Below are 18449 nucleotides of genomic sequence, written 5' to 3' on the forward strand. Positions count from 1 at the left end.
AGCGATAGCCCTGGACAGCACAAGCCCGTACTGAACCCAGCTGGTGTCCTAAGGCTTAAAGTCACCCGGGCTCTCCCACGGCTCCCTGCGTGTCACCTGCCGTCCCAGACTGAGGATCTGCCCTAGCACCCGGGGCAGGACACGCTGCCTTCCTGACCTCCACGTCTGCCTGCGACGGCCCCGGGGTGCTGCCTGCGTGGCCCCGCTCCCTCTGGTGCAGCCCCACGGACGAAGCACACCCGGGGCAGGGGCCGAGCACCCTGCAGAGATGCCAGCACGGGGTGCCGGTGCAGAGCGGCTCGTTAGCTGAGCTGCGGCCGGGCTCATCAGAGCAGCACTGGCCGTACCGACAGCTTACGGCTCCGGAGCCATTTCAGTGCCGTTGTGCCCCCCTCACCCCTCTCGCTCCCTTTTCTAGAAGGGGAAGGTGCATGCTTTCTGTCAATTTATCTCATTATCCTCATTTTCGCTTGTTTATCGGACCACATCACCAGCACACCTTCCCCAGGAGCTCCCTGGCAGGGTGTGGGCAGGCCCGTGCGTCAGGCAGGAACCAGCAGGACAAACGTCGGGAGCACTGGACGCGTGTGAGGGCCCACGGCCCCGCCGAGCCTCGTACGGGCGAGGCTACCTGCCCACCGCCCCCGCCGCGGGGGTCCCCGGCCGCTGCCCGGCGCCGAGGACCGAGCCCCGAACCGGGCGGACCCACCGCCGCCGTCGCCGCCGCCTCGCCAGGCCCTAGCCTCCGGCCCGCCCCTACCAAAATGGCGGCCGCTCTCGTTCGGGCGGCCCCGTTCTGCCCTCACCAAGATGGCGGGAGGGAGGGAGGGGCGGGGTCGCTCGCGGCCGCCCCGGAAGCGGTTCAGCGGCGCTGCTTTTCCGGCCCAGCATGGCGGAGGGGGCCGGTGCGGGGCCGCGGCTGGCGGAGCTGCTGGCGGCGGGCCGGCGGCTCTGGGAGGAGGTGGAGACCGGCGCCGAGCCGTCTTCGGGGGCCCCGGCCGTGCAGGATAAGGTGCGGCAGGGGCTGGACGCCCTGCAGCGGGCGGCCGCCATGGTGGCGCAGCTGGACCTGTTCAGGTGAGCGGAGGGGAGGGCCGGGCCGGGCCGGCGGTGGGGCCTAGGCCTGGGCCCGGGGGGATCTAGCGAGGCCGTGCGAGGGTCCTCCAAGCCTTCCGCCGCCTCCTCACGGGCCGCCGCGGAGCGGGCTGGGCATGGCCGGGCCCGGGTGGAGTGGAGCAGGCACGGGAAGGCTCGTCTCTCCCCTTGCAGCGAGAACGAGGAGCTGGAGGAGATCGCCTCGGCCGACCTGAAGTACCTGCTGCTGCCCGCCTTGCTGGGGGCCCTGACGCTGAAGCAGGTCGACCTGAGCAGGAGACTGGAGCACCTGGAGAGCGCTCGGGCCCACTTCTGGCGCTTCCTCAAGGTCTGCAGGAGTTACGGGCTGGGCAGCTTCCACCTGCCCCCGGCTGCTGCCGCCAGCCCCCCGGGAGAGGAAAACGCCGAGAGCCCGTCCCCGGGGGGCCCCGCTGCTGCCCAGCCCAGCCTGGTGGCCATGGCGTCGAGTAGGCAAGCCAAAATCGAAAGGTAGGCTCTTGCTTTGCGGTGTTTAAAGGCTTTTGGGAATCGGTTTAGGAGCAGGAGAGAGCCTCAGGCAGAGCGAGATTGTACAGAGAAGGACTGTCAGGAAAGAGCTGGTTCCCTTGATACTGGAATACTTTGATCATTAAACATTCATTTGAAGATATGCACCGCATGTTACTTAATGGTGTTGGATTGTGCACAGACTGGAGAGATGCATTTATGTCTTTAGTTTCCAGTCTTTGAAGAAGAACTGCACAAAAGTTCTTAGGATTAGTTCTTTAATCACCGCTAACAGCATAAAGCCACCCACGTTGGAAGTTACCTACTAGCGTGCTTATTAGATCTTTAAAAAAGAGGTGGTTGATGCCTCTTTGTCATGCTTTAGTTGGGGATTTTGACAATCAAGTTGTTGCTTATTGTGGTAGCACTGAAAGGCCCAGGCTGGGCTGGGGAGCTGTTTAAATTGCAGGAATACAAAAATATGATTTACATTCTAGAGAGTAACCTAGCTGAGATGGGTTTGGGATACTAGAATACATCAGGACCTTTAGAGTCAGCGCAGCGAAGCCTTTTCAGCACGGGCTGCTTGTCAGCAGTCTCAGAGCTGCGCATCACCTCCCGAGTGCGAGTGAGTTTTGTCGGCGCTGCGGGTAGGGCTTTGGTTACGCGTGAACTCCCCTCTCGCTGAGGGCTTGTGTTTGCCTGTACCCTCCGCTTGAAGACAAACGGGAGGTGCCTGCGTTGTGAGTTCTGTCACAAGCAGGTTAGTACTTGATCAGGGTGAGACGTTGCAATTGTGAGACGTTGCTTTCAGTAAAATGCATAGACTGCATGAACAAAACTTTCCTAAGAAGGCCTGTATCACCACGCTGGCTCCAGACCTGTCTGATCCTACCTGCCTTTAGCCTCGCGCTCTGAATGAGCACGGGATCCGGCGTCCTGGGGAGCAGGTTGGGATTGCAGCGGCCAACTGAAGAGAACCTATCCCGCTGCAGAGTGTGAAGACAAACGGGAATGGAGTGGTTTGCTTTGCTTCCCTGCAGGACAGGGCCGGGCAGTCAGGTGCTCAGCCGATTAAGATGTATTTTTTGGGGTTCTTGTGGAGCGCTTGCGGATGGGTTTGGTTTTTTAGAATGACTCTTGTATGCTCCTTGTTCTTTCAGCTCCCGTAGGTTTCTAATCCTTGGTTCTTACTGTACGTTCTTCAGGTGGCACTGTAACTGAAGGAAGTGGGACACAAGGATTTAGCCTGGAAGTGTATTATATGGGTAGTTCCCCCCTTTAATAACTAATTCCTGAAAAGGTCAAAAAATCTAGAAAGCCAAAATTATATTAAAAAACAACCCGCACACACAAAAACACCTGAGACAGAAATTGGAAAAGTGTTTGAATCGGCCTTGTAAGTGGCTTCTTGATATCTGTGTGTCGTATAGAAGCAACTCAAAATAGCTATTACATTGGTTTTCTCAGTGAAGGAGCCAATGAGTTAATCTCCTGGAGAAAACAGGACTTAAATGTTGCCAGGCTTGCCTAATTTTACCTGGGAGGCTTAATTTTCAAGGATTGCTCAACTTTTAGGGGAAGAAAAAAAGAGAGAGAGGTGCCTCTAAATTTAAACTTTCTTCTTAAAGCTGCTTTTAACAGACAGGAGATACTTAAATTACAAGAGTAAACCATCACAACCTCCCTTTTTGTATACAATTTTCTTTTTAAATACATGAAATCACGTGAAACCTCTTACAAAGAGTAGTAAAGGTCCTATATAATGTCTAAATTTGAGTTGACAGATGGAAGTGATGGGGAAGATGGGAGGAAAAGATTTTGGTGCTGCATGTATGTATATAACCGTGCATTTTCAAAGCCTTTTTTAAGCAGATTGGAACTCTTCTGATTTCTGTAGTTCTCATTTGTCAAAAACCTTCTGTTGTCAGTCAGATGAGGTGGGGGATGGATCCCCCTGCTTGGCGTTTTGCCTCTTGCTTACACATCGTTAGAGGTCATCAGTAAATGACAACCAGTATGATCTGGTGCTGCCAGTGCTCCTCCTCTTCTTAACAGGTACATTCCTGTAAGTCTCTGCTTTACTTCTACAGGACTCTTACTCAGTTGTTAAATGAGTGCGTCCACCTCGCACAAAGAAATTTGTCAAAGGCGTGAGGAGCTTTATGACTATCTGGGATTTGCATACCCTAATGAGCACTGGTCTGCAACTGGCACCTCTGCGAAGAGCAGTTAAAAGGGGATTGGGGCAGGAGGTAGCTCTCTAACTACATTTGATTGAATTTCAAGAAATAGGAAATGGTTTGTTTTAGAAAACACTGTATCTGGGCTAGGCTAGAGAAAGGTTATTTAATGATCTCATTTTGTTCTCTTTGAGACAGATATAAGCAGAAGAAGGAACTGGAGAACAGGTTGGCCTCTATGAGAACCTTTGTGGAGAGCGGGCAAGCAGATGAGGATCAGATACGGGAATTTTACATCCTACAAATCCAGAAATGGATCAACACCAGCCTGGAGGAAATTGAGAGTATTGACCAAGAAATGGTCATCTTGAGGAGCAGAGGTACAGCGAAACAGGTACGAGATCTCTCTTGAACTGCAGGTCCTGTGGACTGTGGGTAGTTAGACCTGATGATGGACACTGTTGTGGGTAAATGAACCCCAGAGGAATTCAGTAGCAGAGTTATGTAAGTTTTATTCTATGAATTCTCGATCGAAATTTAGCTCAATCGCAGCACAAGCAGGTGGGGTTTGGTTTAATTCTGGATGGGCAGTGGTCTGATTTTTGGATTAGTCACTGTCCGCTGCTACCACATGTTCTAGACAGTCATGGCTTGTGAAATGCTAGAGCGTTGAATATCCGAGCTGAACCGGTCTGCGCGCAAAGGCTTTTCTCCACTTTGCTGGGTTCTGCCAGACCCTTAACTCTAAAGAAGTAAGTACATTTATAAATTAAAAGAAGACTCTTCTGATTTCTTTCAAACCTACGCTTCTGGTCTACAACGTGTCCAGATGTTACAGAAAGAAATGCCCATTCTGAATGATGAAAGCTTCTCATAGACCTGCAATTCCTGTGTAGAATAGTGTTTCTGGGCTTTATGTTACTCACCTGAAATATCTGTCTAGAAATAAAAAGTCATAATGTGCTGACATAGACCGCAGTCCAGCTTGGTCGGCACAGCTGGTTTGTGCAGTTCCTTATTGGCATTGCAGAACTCTGCTCTTCTGTGGTGCCCTGGGTGATATCATCGGGAATGGCGAGCTCTACTTGCTTCAGAATGTACTGAGTTTAATCCCGGGGAAAAATAAGCTATATTTTATGCTTTGAGCTGAGCTGATCTGGTTTAGCTCTGTCAGCTTTCCGCTTTGATCAGAGCAGGTGTAACAAAGGCACAAAGAAGTGATGTGTAGAAGCTCACAGATGGAGTTCATGATTTAAACTGGATTAAGGCCTGAATTTTCCATCTTGGGATGTTCCTCTGACAGCAGAGGCATTTCTCTTCCACAAGACCTTTAAAAACTTGTTTGGGGAGAAGGGAATTCCTATGTACGCGATTATCTTGTGACTATTGTTTGCATCTTCAGTCTTCAGCACCGCCACACGGTACTTCTCGGCAAGTCAGGGCTCCACTGAAACCTTTCATTCTTACCCGGGATGCTGCTCAGGCTAAGTAAGTTGTTTTTCTGATTATTTAGACACAGTATGAGGCAGTGCTCTGTTCTCACGTCAAGCCTAAGATACTCTTTCAAATGCAGAAAAGCAGTCGTTACCTTCAGGCAGCGTGTCGCATCAAGATGGCACGTGTTGTGCATCTGGGCAGGGGACGGGGGGAACGTCTAATGCATTTCTTGAACTTTCTCTGATTTCTTCTGTTACCAGCATGCTGCAGTGTCTTGGCTAATGCTGTTTCCTCCCGTTGGGATGGCAGAAGGGGAGATCATATAAAGCAGATATTACTGTGTTAGTTTATAGGCCACGTGCTTGCTGTTTGGTAAGCTGTGGAGAGGCAAGGCTTATCTGCCCCTCTAACCAATATGTGATATAACAAGATTGTTTTTCACTGTTAAAATAAAGAGCCCAGCAGTGAAAAGCACATGTGGTCTCTTAATCTAATGTAAACTCTGGAAGATTTCAGTGAATTCAGATAAGTGATTTTAGGGGCTGGGAAGATGTGATACCTACCAGAGAATCGTCAGTCACAATAATACAGTAAGGCTTTCCCAAGGGTATCAAGATCTTAACACTTTGTGGCACCATGAGATTCTTGCAAGGAATATGGCAGCTAAAGCACAAAATGGGATAGAAACCAGGTTTCTTGTCATGCTTTTGACATTATTTGCCCTGAGCCTTCCATATATCTATGTAGCCAAGCCGTGCCTAATTCAGTTCCCAGGGGCCTCCTTGGCAAGCTGTGTGAGCACAGAGTGTTCTCCTTTGGGCTGGAGAAGTGATTCAAGGTCTTCGGACTAGAACAGTCCTCACCTCTCTAAACTAGCAGGATGAACTCTTTAAATGCCGTTATGGCTAGGTGACTGGCAAGTCTGTTGCTGAAGGCCCAGGCTGTAGAAATACGTTTGTTCTTGAGCCCTCCTTGATAACATGCCTTATATTGTTAGTACAGCTTGGATTACAGAGTAGTTCTGCACGTGGTTGTCTATGTTTCTGCTATTCATAGCGATGTAAAGTGCCTTCTTGGACTGTCTGTCTCTTCCCGTAGAGTGTTTGGTGCTGGATATCCCGGCCTGCCTACTATGACCGTGGATGACTGGTATGAGCAGCGCAGAAGGCAAGGAGTCGTGTCCGCTCAGAGCGCGCCTCAGAGAACGCCAGGTACGGAGTGGCAAAGCAAAGATTGGAATAGAGAATTTGGGGAGTCTCTTGAGGGGGAGGGTGAACGGGGATGTGTTCAGGGCGTAAAACACCCACTGACTGAGAAGGAGTAAGAGCTGTGAGAGAGTATTAGGCTGTGAGAATAACTGGGTTGCTAGACTGCTCTTTGGCAATTCCTGCCTTCTGTCTAGACCGGCTCCTGGCAGGGCTTCTGTTTGGAGAACCTGACTAGGGATCTTCCACAGTCTTACTGCCCCTCACTCCTGTTCTTGACCTTCAGCAGGTATAACTGATGAAGAGTTGCAGAAGCAGCAGCAGGAGAAAAAAGAGGAGGAGGATGACGAGGAAGCTCTTCAAAAAGCTCGGAACTGGGACGACTGGAAAGATACACACCCAAGAGGCTATGGCAACCGGCAGAACATGGGCTGATGCTCTCACTGCAGAGGGAGCAGGGCCTGGAAATCCTGTAAGAATTGCCTGTGTCCTGGAGATATAGGAGTAAATACACTGTACATATGTGGAGGTATCCGTGGCTTCTCTGGGAGGCACCGGAGTCAGAGGAGTAAACATGACAGTTTGCTTTGGTTTACCTTAAATGTCAGACTGAGCGCACTGGTCATGTACAGTGATACCGCAGAGCTCCTGTCAGGTGGAGCTCTTTCTGAGGGGTCAGGCTGCCTCTGTTCTCCCAGTCAGAGGAAGTCCTTGGAAGAAAAGTACATGAATTTGGAAACTACTCTTTGTATTGTGGGTGGATGTATTTATTTTTTTCCTCTATATTTTAAGCAAAATAAAAATCTCTTGTGCTGCCTAGTTCTTGCTGTGAAAATCCCTTGCTCTTTGCCCTAGGCTCTTCCAGAGCAGGTAAGGCTGGTTCCCAGCAACCAAGGGAGCTGGGGATGGGAAATAGGCAATGTCACGTGGCCAGTTTTTTTCGGCCGAGGCTTCTGAACACACCGGCTTGCGGTGCAGCGTTCACCTCGGCAGGGAGGGCTGTACGCAGCCAGGTGTGCGGTGGCTTTTCCACTGGCTCATCCCGCTGTTCCTCCCTGAGCGGGCAGGCTGAAGTGTTTGGGATTTTTCGTGTTAAGTAGATCAGGTATTTCGAGGGCAATGTCTTGAAGTGCTGATACTACACATAGTACGAATGCTTTAATAGAAACGTTTGTTCTTTTGCTTAGTGTGATGTGGGGTCTGCGTGGCTATAGCGTACGTAATGTAATGCACAACGTGTGCGCGCTCGGGACCCTCTTGTGGAGCCCTACAGGGGCCAACACTGGGACAAACCGTGCCGTATTCAAAAGCGAAGCAGTGCGCTGGTCGTCAGTGTGCTTTGAAATCTACTTGGAGAATAACCCTGAAGGGGTGAAAAACTTTTCTGGATTCCTCTGAAGGTAGTTTAAGTAGCTGCTGGCACTAATCCTGAACTGAGTGAGAAGAGAGGGCATCATGACTGGTCCGCCGTACCTGGCGCTGACCCGGCACGCAGCAGGCGCGTTACTGGGCAAGAAAGTGTGGACTCATGGCTGGAAGCTCTGGAGTCGCCCAGTGTGGGCTGGCAGCTGTGACTGGTTCCTGTTACAAATGTTGGGATAAAAAAACCAAACAAAGCATCACTGGTACTTGCGCGCGTGGCAGCGTGTTACCTGGAGCAGGCCGCAAGGCATTCACCGTCTTTGATTTGGCGCGGTCGGGTTCATCGGCGGAGTGCTCCCTTACCTCTGGGGACAGCGGGATTCTGAAAGAATTTGGGGTTTTTCCTTCCTGTTAGCATCATTCAGGCACACCTGAGGGGCCAGCTAGGCTGCAGGAGAGCTGAAATGTTTTATACGTAGCGATCTCAGCTCCTCTTAACTAATCTACCTCTGTGAATGCTGTTGCGCCCTTTTTTCCAGATACTGAGTCCCTACAATCTACAACAGGAGATGATGAGTTGTTGTGGGTACCTGAGTTCCAAACCTCTCCTGTGAAACATGTTTTTTACTTTAACGGCACATGCAATCCTATACGTGTATTTATCCCTTTCCTACGTTTGATGTTAGCTGGCTCTTCTTAGCGAGTACTTCTGGAGAGGTGGATCCTGAGAAGTAGCTCTAGTGAATCAGATGCTGTAGATTTTTGCTGTTCCTTTGGCTGTTGGCCTGAAGGCCCATCTCAGGGCTGCTTCTGCTACTTTTGTGCTGCTTCTGTTTCCTTTTCTTCCTATTTTTTTTTTTTCCGCCCCTCAATCCTCTCCAGGCAGTACTCCAGCCTTCCTGGGCTAGCCGACCCCGGTGCCACTCTTAGGGGTGGAAGAGGAGGGGATGGTGGGGCTGAGGGTCAGGGCCCGTCTGGCAGGCTACGTTCCCGTACCGCGGAGCGGGAGCTTCGGGATGACGTTTTTGGGTGGCTCTGGAGTGGAGTCACACGGGTAGAGCATGACAGCAGTTTGTGAAATACCCAAACTGTGGACGGTACCATTCCCCGGGGGAAGGCGGCCGCTGCCGAGCCCCCGCCGGTGCCGGCAGCGGTGCTTTTCCGAGGAGCGGCGGCTGCCCTTCGCGACGGCAGCTCCTCGCCGCTCGGCACGACTCCTCATCCTCCCAAGGACCATCAGCTCTTCTCCTTGCTCTGCAAGCTGGGGCCGGAGCGGGTCCGCTCCCCTCTGTGGCAGACGGTTTACCTTGGATCAGCTGGTTAAAGCGGCTGGATACACAATCGTCCTCCGGTATTTCCAAACTCGCCTTTTAACCTGCTGAACCAGGGCCTGGCGCAGAACTCCTTGCCACCATGAAAACAATTATTGCAGCCTGTTCCCAAAATCTTAGTGGTAAGATATTTCCAAAGTGTGTTTGAATGGTTTGTGATGCTCAGGCGATGCAAGGAGCTGGTCAGGCAATTAGCGTTTGTTGTCAATATTGTCTATTTGCTTTAGACTGCTTAGGGGAAAGGGAGGTGTTCGGAGCGATTGGGGGTTAGCAGCACCAGAGGAAAACATACAGTTGCTCAACAGGAATGAAATTTCTGACAATGCGTTCGGTGATGTTACTCCCGCAAGACACTCCGGAGTGCTGCAAATTCTCCTTCGTCTTTCCTTGCTGCCCCGGGCCGCCGAGTCCGAATTTCTGGGTTGGAAAAGGCTCCTGTCGCCGCAGACGGGGCTGGCAGCGGAGCCCCTGGGGTTTCTCCATTTTCTGTCTGCGGTCTGGACGTTCACGGACTGCTTGGGGGGGAGCTAGAAAAAGGAACTAAAAAAAGCGACTGTTTGGTAGGCACAAATTTGCTAGGCAGAGCAAATCCTGCATCTTCCCTGGAAAAAAAAAAAAAAGAAAAAAGGGGCTTTGGAGAGTTGACAACGGCAGGGCTGTGCGGGCAGCAGGGCTTCTGGGGGTGCCTCGCTGGGCATGCGGGGACAGGCGGGAGGGATCGCTTAAAGCACGGCATGCTGCTCGGGGGCAAGAGAGGGAAAACAGTTCTTCGATGCTGGTGATGGCTCCAGTGTTTAATTTATTTTGATTGTCCCATTCACCGTTTGGATTGAGCCGGGATGAGTTGAACCTCCACCAGCCACCCAAACCAGGGTTTGGTGGTTCTCCTCTGACCCGGGGGTCCCGCTGGGGACCTGAGGGTCCCTGGCCTGGGGAGCCATGGGGACAGATCTCCTGTCTCACCCTGAGCATCTCTCTATCTGGCCAGCACGCAGGTTTTGGGTTGTTTTCCCAAGAAAACAAGGCTTTTGTGACACAAGAGGTAGCTCGCTGCGGTCGCAGCGGTGGTCATGTCGGGTGGTCTCGGCCACAGCAGACCTTTGGCCGGGAGTGGTGCGCTGGCAGGACCGGCACCTCGGGCCCATTTCGGGGAGGCGGGATGGGGCCGCGTGTGGAGTTTGGATCCTGGCACCCGGCCCGGGGTGGTTAATGGTTCACCAAGGTCGGCTGGAGGGAAGGGGGCGGCGGGGGGAGTGGAGCGACCGCAGGCTGCTCGGAGAGGCAAGGCTCTGCAGGGACAGCCATGGGGACGGCCAGCCTCGGCCACCCTGGCTCAGCCCCTGGCCGCCGTCCTTGGCGCTTGCCGGGGGGCGGATGCTGCCCTGTGTCTCCCTGCTGTGCCGGCCGAGAAAGCCCCGATTCTCTGTGAGCCTGAACAAGGAGGGCACGGGAAAGGTCCTGGCCTTCGGGGAGCTCGGTACGGTGCGGGATGTGCCGCCGCGCTCAGCTCCGCTGGTGCCCCCAGGCTCACGGACGTGTTTGGGCTGGGGGTGCCCAGCCTGGCAGCTGCCTCCTGCCCGGAGCAGGGCTGGCCCCAGCGCAGCCTCGGGTTGCCCAAGGTCACCTCCTGGCATAGTCCAGAGCTCTCTGGGGATGAGCATCCCCCATCCCAGCCCTCCTTGCCCAACTGCTTCCTCCTTCCCATCCTACCTCCCTCCTTGCCCCTGTACCCCAACCCTGGCAGCCACGGGTACCACCGGACCGGGACCCTCTCCGGCTAGCTGGGACAGCATTTGTGCAACCCGTGCTGTTTTGGGCTGGGTGCCGTGTCCCTTCCTGCAGGCAGCCGCGCCAGCGTCCAGACCGCCCTGCGCACCCTGCTCGCAGCACCCTGGCCCTCGCAGCGGGACCTCCGCTCCTGGCTCCAGCTCCTCTCCGTCCTGCAGTGGGTGCTCAGCTTCCTGCTGCTGGGTGAGTAGGGGGCTGCGGGAGGTCCCGGCGGGGCGGGCGGGCGCCCGCTCACCCCCCTCCCCGGCTCCCGCAGGAACCGTCAGCCTGCTGCTCCTCATCTACCTGGTGTTCACCAGCTTCTGGCCCATCTCCGCGCTCTACCTGGCCTGGATCATCTTCGACTGGGACACGCCGGAGAAAGGTGGGGATGGGCACGGTTGCTCCTTCCTCCAGCTTTGCAGTAGGATGGGGCGCGGGGTCCCCCCTTTCTCAGGGTCCATCCCAGCATGGCAAATGGGGAGCAGCACGTCCCACCTGCTCCTTCCCTCCTCTCCCCCATCATCATCATGGTGGGAAGAGGGATGCGGCGGGTCCGCGGGGAGTGTTTCCCCCAGATCCTGCTGCCCGCTGGGGTGGGCGTCATCTCCTGCGGTCCCTCCCCGGTTTGCAGGTGGCAGGAGGCTGCCGTGCCTGCGGCGATGGCCCGTGTGGAGGCACTTTCGGGATTATTTCCCCGTGAAGGTACGGCACGAGGAGCAGGGCTGCCGCGATGGGATGTTCATGCAGGCGGCGGTGGTGGTACCACCCAAAAGGATGTGCCACCGTTACGTCCCTGCGACCCCCTTTTGTCCCTGCAGCTGGTGAAGACGCATGACCTGTCCCCCAGCCACAACTACATCATCGGCTCCCACCCCCACGGCATCCTCTGCGTCGGCGCCTTCTGCAACTTCATCACGGGCTCGACGGGCTTCGGGGAGATGTTCCCGGGCATCCGGCCCTTCCTCACCACCCTGGCCGGCAACTTCCGTCTGCCCATCTTCAGGGAGTACCTGATGAGCGGGGGTGAGCGTCCACGGGCAGCGGGGCAGGCAGCTGCCTGCCACCCTGCCCTCGTGGGCAGCCCTGCAGGCATGGTCAGTTGTGCTGGCTTGAGCTCAGTGGGTGCCCCGGGGATGCATCCCCTGCCTGTCCCGCTCCTGCCCACCTCTGCCTGCTGCCACGGAGGGTCAGAGCACAGAGGGGGCAATGCCCACGGCGAGGGGGGCTTCCCAGTCCCATCTGCGAGAAACCTGGGACTGATGGCCTCTGTGCTCCCCAGGAGCAGGCAGGGCAGGGGTGGTGCTCTGCCTGCACCCTGCCTGAACTCCACCCTCATCTTGCCTGCACCCTGCCCACGCCTTGCCTGCACCCTGCCCGCAGGGCTGACAACCCAGGGGACCCTGCCCCTCCCTGGGAGCTCTCCCGCAGCAGCAGGCACCCTTCCACTGTCCCTGGCATGGTCCCACCAGGCAGGGTCCCTCACGGGGTCCCCGTCCCCTGGGCACTGCACGGGCAGGCAGTCCTACAGCACCGGTGGTCCGTTCCGCCGCAGGCCTGTGCCCGGTGACACGCCGTGCCATCGGGTACCTGCTATCCAAGAACGGCACAGGCAACGCGGTGGCCATCGTCATCGGCGGCGCGGCCGAGTCGCTCTCCTGCCGTCCCGGCGTCACCACGCTTATCCTGAAGAACCGCAAGGGTTTTGTCCGCATGGCCCTGCAGCACGGGTGGGTCATGGGCGCCACTGCCGCTGTGGGGGTCTGGGGGTCCCGGCACCCCATCACCGCCCAACATGTCTCCTCCACAGGGCCTACCTTGTCCCCTCCTTCTCCTTTGGGGAGAACGACCTCTTCCGCCAAGTGGTCTTTGAGGAGGGCAGCTGGATGAGGAGCATCCAGCAGCGCTTCCAGAAGATGATGGGCTTTGCTCCCTGTGTCTTCTATGGCCGGGGTCTCACCTCTGTCCAGTCCCGGGGCTTCCTCCCCTATGCCAGACCCATCACCACCGTGGGTGAGCATCGCTTGCCGGGGTGGAGGGGACCCCTAGAAGGTGGAGGGGCAGAGGAGGAGGACACCCCGTGATGGGTGGCGTTGGAAGGCAACGCTCGGCTCGTATCCCCGATGAGCCGAGTGCGTCCCCGCGCCGCTGGCCTGACCTTCCTCCCCTCCCGGCAGTGGGGGAGCCAGTGACAGTGCCTAAGATCGAGGACCCGAGCTGCGAGACAGTGGACATGTACCACGAGATGTACGTCCGCTCCCTGCTCAAGCTCTTCAATGAGAACAAGACCAAGTACGGGCTGTCGGAGACGGACGAGCTGCATATCCTCTGAGCACGGCCGGCGCCGGCGGCCAGATCCTGGCTCACAAGGGCGGCTGGCTCTTGCGGGTGGGGATTTCAGCCAGCCCGGCACGGGGAACACACAGGGGACGGTCCCCGCTCCGGCCCTCCGCTCCTCCGGCCGAAAAAACTGAGTGGGAGGTGGGAGGAGAGGAGGAAGCGAGGGGAAGGGGAGACTGGGAAAGGGTTCCCCCTGGAAAGGGGTTTGGAAGGGCTGCGGGTGACACAGCTGTCCCCTGAGGTTGTGGGGCTGATGTGGGGGGGCTGGTGCGAGGTTAGGGGCCAGCAATGGGTACGGTCCCCCCAAGATAACCAGGACACCATGAGCTGAGGGAGGGGGTGTCATGGGAGGAGGGAAAGAGATGGGCTCTTTGGGGTGGTATCCCGATGGTGAGTGGGACCAGGCTGGGGAGATGTCCCCCCCTGGGGTGGAGGGGGGACACTCCCAGACTTGGGGACCTGTGGAAGTGGCCTCAGCTGGGAACACGGAGCCCTGGGTGCGGGCGGGTGCTGCTCTGGCCCCAGATGAGCCTTTTCCACCGCCTCTGTACCCAATACAGATTTCCAACCCCCCCACCGCTGCCTGCGTGTGCTGGCGGGACAGGATCGGCGGCACCGCAGCCGTACGCCTGCGCTCCCCGTGTGGGTGGACCTGCCACCCACCCATGTCCCCTCCCTGGCAGTCCCATCTCTGGGGCTGGGGCTGTGTTTGGTGGGGACCCTCGCCCTGCTCAGCTGCAACCGAGCAGCTCCCGGGTCCACCTGGGCCATGTCGGATATAATGGGAGGTGATGGGCAGCAGCTGCTCTTGCTGGGTTAACTGGGCTTAGGAGGGAGGTCTCCTTCTCTCTCTGCTTTTGGCTCAGCGGTGAGTGAGGGGTTCTTTGGGTACTGCTGTCCGGTGGGATGGGGATGCGGGGCTGGGACGTGGCATCCCTGGGGCCCTTTCCCTCCCTGGGTGACCTGGGCAGTTCCTGGTGGGATGTGGCTGTGGCCAGTGTTATGGCCATGGCTGGGGGGTGACACCCCGATGATGCTATGGGTATCCCTTCCCTAGGTCTGTGCTGGCAGGAGTCGTGGGGGGCAATGGGGGGCAGTCCCTCCCAGGGCTCCCCATGGCGGCGACAGCCCCGTCCCATCCCTGCCTGGGCTGGCGTGGGAGAGTCGACAGCGCTAACAGCTATCTCTCCTCTGCTCCTCTCTGCGCAGGCACTTGGTCAAACAAAAGGGCTGGGTAAACGTTTGGAAAGCAAACACCCGTAAAGGGAGATTCCCAAGGACTCTCCCATCACTGCGGGTGTCACCGCTCCGGCTCCTCGCTCCGAACCTGCCCCAGCGCCGGTGCTAAGGCGGCGGGTGGCTTTTGTCTGTTCTCAAACGCTTTCTGGGGCGAGGGTGGGTGTCTTGTCCCTCTTCCTTCTGCTACAGGGAGAAACAGGTCTGGGCATAGAGAAAGGGGAAGGGGCTTTATTGGGGGGTGATGGGCAGCAAGTGCCCCGGGCCGTGTCCCAGCCAGCAGTGTGACAGGGACATTTCCGAGAGCCTTCACCAGGCATGCGGGGGGCCCAGCATCGGCTCCGTCCCCAGGTTCAGTCCGGTCCCCGCACGTCGCTGTCGAGCAGGCTGGAAGGGCTGTGCGTGCCCAGGGAGGGACCAGTGTCCCTTCTCCTTACTGACCTGTCAGCCCCGACGCGTCCCCAGGAGCGCCTCGGGATGGGACACCGGCCTGCCTCCCCAAAATGGCTTTCTCGGCATCCTTCCCATTCCCATGGGTGCCCAGCGGCTGTCCTGCCCCAAGCGGCACCAGCACCCTCCTCCCATGGCATCCCGGGGCAGGACTGGGACAAGTCCCATGGCCATCGGCTCTCAGCCCTCCGGTCTCTACCCCTGCAGAGGCTGGGCAGGGGCAGGTCAGGTTTGGGGACCTGGGGGTGCCAGGGTGCCCACGCAGAGCCCAGAGGGGCTGCAACTCGTGGAGACTGGAGATGAGGTTACTGGAACCCCCTTTGGCCCCTCAGCACCCGCCTCCACTCCGCGCTGTCCCTGTCCCTCGGGTGTCACTGGCAGTGTGGCTGCCACCCATGACGTTGTCCATGGAGGGGGATACCAGGGCCAGGTTGCACTTGGGCACAGGCTGGAGGCGCTGAACTGGCCCCCGGCGTAGCCGCCCCCGATACTTGTCCCCAGCCATGAAGTACAAGATGGGGTCGAGGCAGCTGTTGACGCTGGCCAGGGGCCGAGTGATCTTGTAGGTGAAGTTGATGATGTTGAGGGTCCGGCAGTCGGCTTGGAAGTAGCGGGAGGTGTAGTAGATGGTCCGGGTGATGTGGAAGGGCACGAAGCAGATGGCAAAGACGGTGAGCACGATGATGATCATCTTGATGGAGCGCTTCTTGTAGGAGGGCATTCGGGGGCCGGGGCTGGAGAAGCTGGACTTGCCGAGTCTCTTGGCCATCAGGCAGTAGCACAGGACGATCACCAGGAAGGGGACCCCAAAGAGGAGGGCCATGACAGAGGAGCTGTAGTACACGTAACGGTCGAACTCCTCGGGCTTGGTGGTGTCGTGACACAGGGTGCTGTTGCCCTTGGAGCTGGTGGTGACAAAGATGAGGTTGGGGATGAGGCAGATGGTGACGACAAGCCAGGCACCCATACAAATGATGCGGGCGTGCTTGGTCTTCACCCACTTCAGGGAGCGGATGGGGTGGCAGATGCCCACGTAGCGGTGGACGCTGATACACGTCAGGAAGAGGATGCTGCTGTAGAGGTTAGCGTAGAAGAGGAAGCGCACGATCTTGCAGAGCCATTTCCCGAAGGGCCAGTTGTTGCGGTCGGCGTAATAGTAGACCAGGGTGGGGAGGGAGAGGACGTAGAGCGTGTCGGAGACGGCCAGGTTGAACATGTAGGTGGTGGTGGCGTTCCAGGGCCTCATCCTGGAGATAAACATCCACAGGGCCCAGGAGTTGAGGGACAGCCCCACCACGAAGACGATGCTGTAGGAGATGGGCAGCAGGATGAACTTGAACTCCTCGTTGAAGACGCACTTTGCCTCCGCCACCGCGGTGGTGTTTCCTCCTGGCCAGGGAGCCGGCGTCGGTGTCCACAGGGCAACTGGGAACGTCCTCACTGAAGTGGCCATGTTGTCCGAGCCAGATCTAGGGGAGCAGTTAATAACAGCGCATTAGTCGTTGATCCCGACCATTGTCAGGCACAAAGCGTGGAAGGGAGCCAAAGATGCCAGATTTTCCCCCCCTCCAGGAGCTCCGGCCACTTTGATGGTTCTCTGGTTTTTCTCAGCTCGCGCGTTCGGGCCTCGCAGGGAGCCGAGGGGGACTTGACAAATCCTCCCCTTCGCAGCCCCCACAATGACACCCATTAATCATCCCTTTGAGCAGCGCGCAGTGACACCAGCGCCGCGTGGAGCCGGGAAGCGTGCCTGAGACAGAGGACCGCGCCGGCCCCGCCGGCCAGCAGCCCCATGGCGCGCCGAACAATGAGACCTTTATGAGCAACAGCAGCCCCCGGCCGGTGCCAGCGCAGCCTCTTGGAAGCTGGCTCAGCCTAATTGGCACCATCCTGACAATGCTGCTCGTCCCAGAGGGCTCCTTGACAGAAGAAAGGCGGGAGGAGAAGAAAGACTTGTCTGGGGGAATATTATGGCCCAGAGAAATCCTCAGGGGGCTGTTAAAGGAGCCTTTGGGAGAGAGCGTCCCTGGATGGTAAGGGGCCTCCAGCCTGCCGGGTATTCTCCGTAGGAGAGGGATGATCTAAGCCCTGCGGAGAGGAGCTGCATCGGAGCCAAGTCCCAGCTCAAGACAGTGCAAGTTCACAAGGCAGGCAGGACGTTTCCCCTTGCGCAGTGTTAGGATCAAAGGCTGGGATCTGCGTCCTCCTGGCAAATTGGGCCCCGGGGCTGAGGCATGAGGGCGAGCTGTCAAAGGGTTGCGTTCGCCTCTCAAGATGTCTAAAGTTCGGAGCCCACTCCTCCAGAGGGAAGAAGGAGCCACCATCAAGGTGTCCAGCAAAGGACCGGTGAAGGCTGCCCATGCCTTGGCCCCTCCATGCCCGCCACCATCCCTGGCGAAGCGATTTCGGAGCGGCCACATCTGCCGGCCAAGGATGGATGCTCGGATGAGTAACCTGGGAGCAGGAGCATGTGCCGTGCTGCTGGCAGAGACGAGAGTGTAGCCAAAACCGTATCTGACAGAGGGAGCTCTGGTGTGTCTCCAGTTTCTGTTGGTCCAGAGCTCACCCAGGAGGTGGTGGGCGCCAGGACGGAGGAGGACTCGGGGCTCAGGGAGATGATGCGTGTTAGCGGGATGCTGGTGTCGGTGGTGTGAGGTGGAAGGCTCCTCTTAGGCTCCTTCATCCCTTGGCTCCTTCATCATCCCCCTCCTGTTTGCCCCTTGCCTTCACCACGGAGATGTGCTGCCTGACGGCTTCTCATGGCAAGCGCCGTTGGCAGGAATATCCCGTAGGGTGTATCCATGGGGTCAGCTGAGCTGCGACCTATTTTCTCCCTGCAAAGCCTCGCCTGGAGAGACATTCCTGGGTTTACAGAGACAATCATAAATGAATCAGCAGGCAGATGGGCAGGCGGGTAGCCGCGGGACCGGCCCCTCCGTGCCGCGCACACCTCCGTGCTCTCTGTTTGAGTTGTGGGCTGTGCCGCAGCTTCGGACTCGCATCAGACACCCTGCAGATTCCTTCCCGCTGCAGCTGGCGCAGGCAGCTGCCTGGCTTTATTACAGGAATGAGTTCAGAGAGCAACAGGCAGGTCCTGATCAAACATTAACAGTGGGAAGAACTTGCTCTGTTTTCCCAGAACCTGGAGGGAAAACCAGTTGGTAGGAAACCCTGAGCCTCCGAGTGCTGGTGCCAGCGGTGGTCCCAGGGGGTGCTGTGCTGGTTCTGCTGGTCCCAGCCCAGCGGCTGCATCTCCCCAAGCCGCAACGCTGCCGAGGACACGAGGCACCAGGAGCTATGTTTTCCTCTTCTAACCTCTGAGTGCAAGTGAGCATGAAGCTTTGAGCCCGACCGGACTGGAGGTGCCGCAGGGTCCAGTGACCAAAGCCAATGCCCATGACATAGGTCAACAAACAACTAAGATATGAAGAAGCCAACAAACAAAAAATCATAGTCTGGTGTGAGAAACGCATAAGGAAAAAGCCTGAGCCGCTGTGTGGTGCCGGGCTGCTCGGAGGAGAGCGCAGGTACACGGCTTCTGGCAGCTGATAAAGCCC

General features: G+C 57.0%; 3 protein-coding genes across 4 annotated transcripts; 2 read left to right on the forward strand and 1 right to left on the reverse strand.

Annotated features, from left to right (window-relative positions):
* The first annotated feature begins 886 nt into the window (after positions 1-886).
* IGBP1 (immunoglobulin binding protein 1) lies at positions 887-7225 on the forward strand. Of its 2 annotated transcripts, none has more exons than XM_050901669.1 (6): positions 887-1077; positions 1270-1584; positions 3963-4158; positions 5167-5252; positions 6300-6412; positions 6693-7225. In XM_050901669.1, the coding sequence occupies exons 1-6, from the start codon at positions 890-892 to the stop codon at positions 6839-6841; spliced, it is 1047 nt and encodes a 348-aa protein (XP_050757626.1). In that variant the 5' UTR covers positions 887-889; the 3' UTR covers positions 6842-7225. The 2 variants fall into 2 exon arrangements, with proteins under 2 accessions (XP_050757626.1, XP_050757625.1); XM_050901668.1 differs by having other exon boundaries at positions 890-1077; positions 6696-7225.
* Positions 7226-9181: 1956 nt separating this feature from the next.
* Positions 9182-13198, forward strand: LOC127019631 (diacylglycerol O-acyltransferase 2-like). The gene is made up of 8 exons (XM_050901779.1): positions 9182-9221; positions 10942-11070; positions 11144-11251; positions 11501-11571; positions 11688-11892; positions 12422-12596; positions 12677-12879; positions 13044-13198. Exons 1-8 carry the CDS (start codon positions 9182-9184, stop codon positions 13196-13198), a joined length of 1086 nt encoding a protein of 361 aa, XP_050757736.1.
* Positions 13199-15220: 2022 nt separating this feature from the next.
* P2RY4 (pyrimidinergic receptor P2Y4) lies at positions 15221-16345 on the reverse strand. Its single transcript, XM_050901778.1, has one exon. It carries the CDS (start codon positions 16343-16345, stop codon positions 15221-15223), a length of 1125 nt encoding a protein of 374 aa, XP_050757735.1.
* Between the last annotated feature and the right edge of the window lie 2104 nt (positions 16346-18449).

This window comes from Gymnogyps californianus, chromosome 9 (assembly GCF_018139145.2).
Source record: "Gymnogyps californianus isolate 813 chromosome 9, ASM1813914v2, whole genome shotgun sequence".
NCBI classification, from domain to species: Eukaryota; Metazoa; Chordata; class Aves; order Accipitriformes; family Cathartidae; genus Gymnogyps; species Gymnogyps californianus.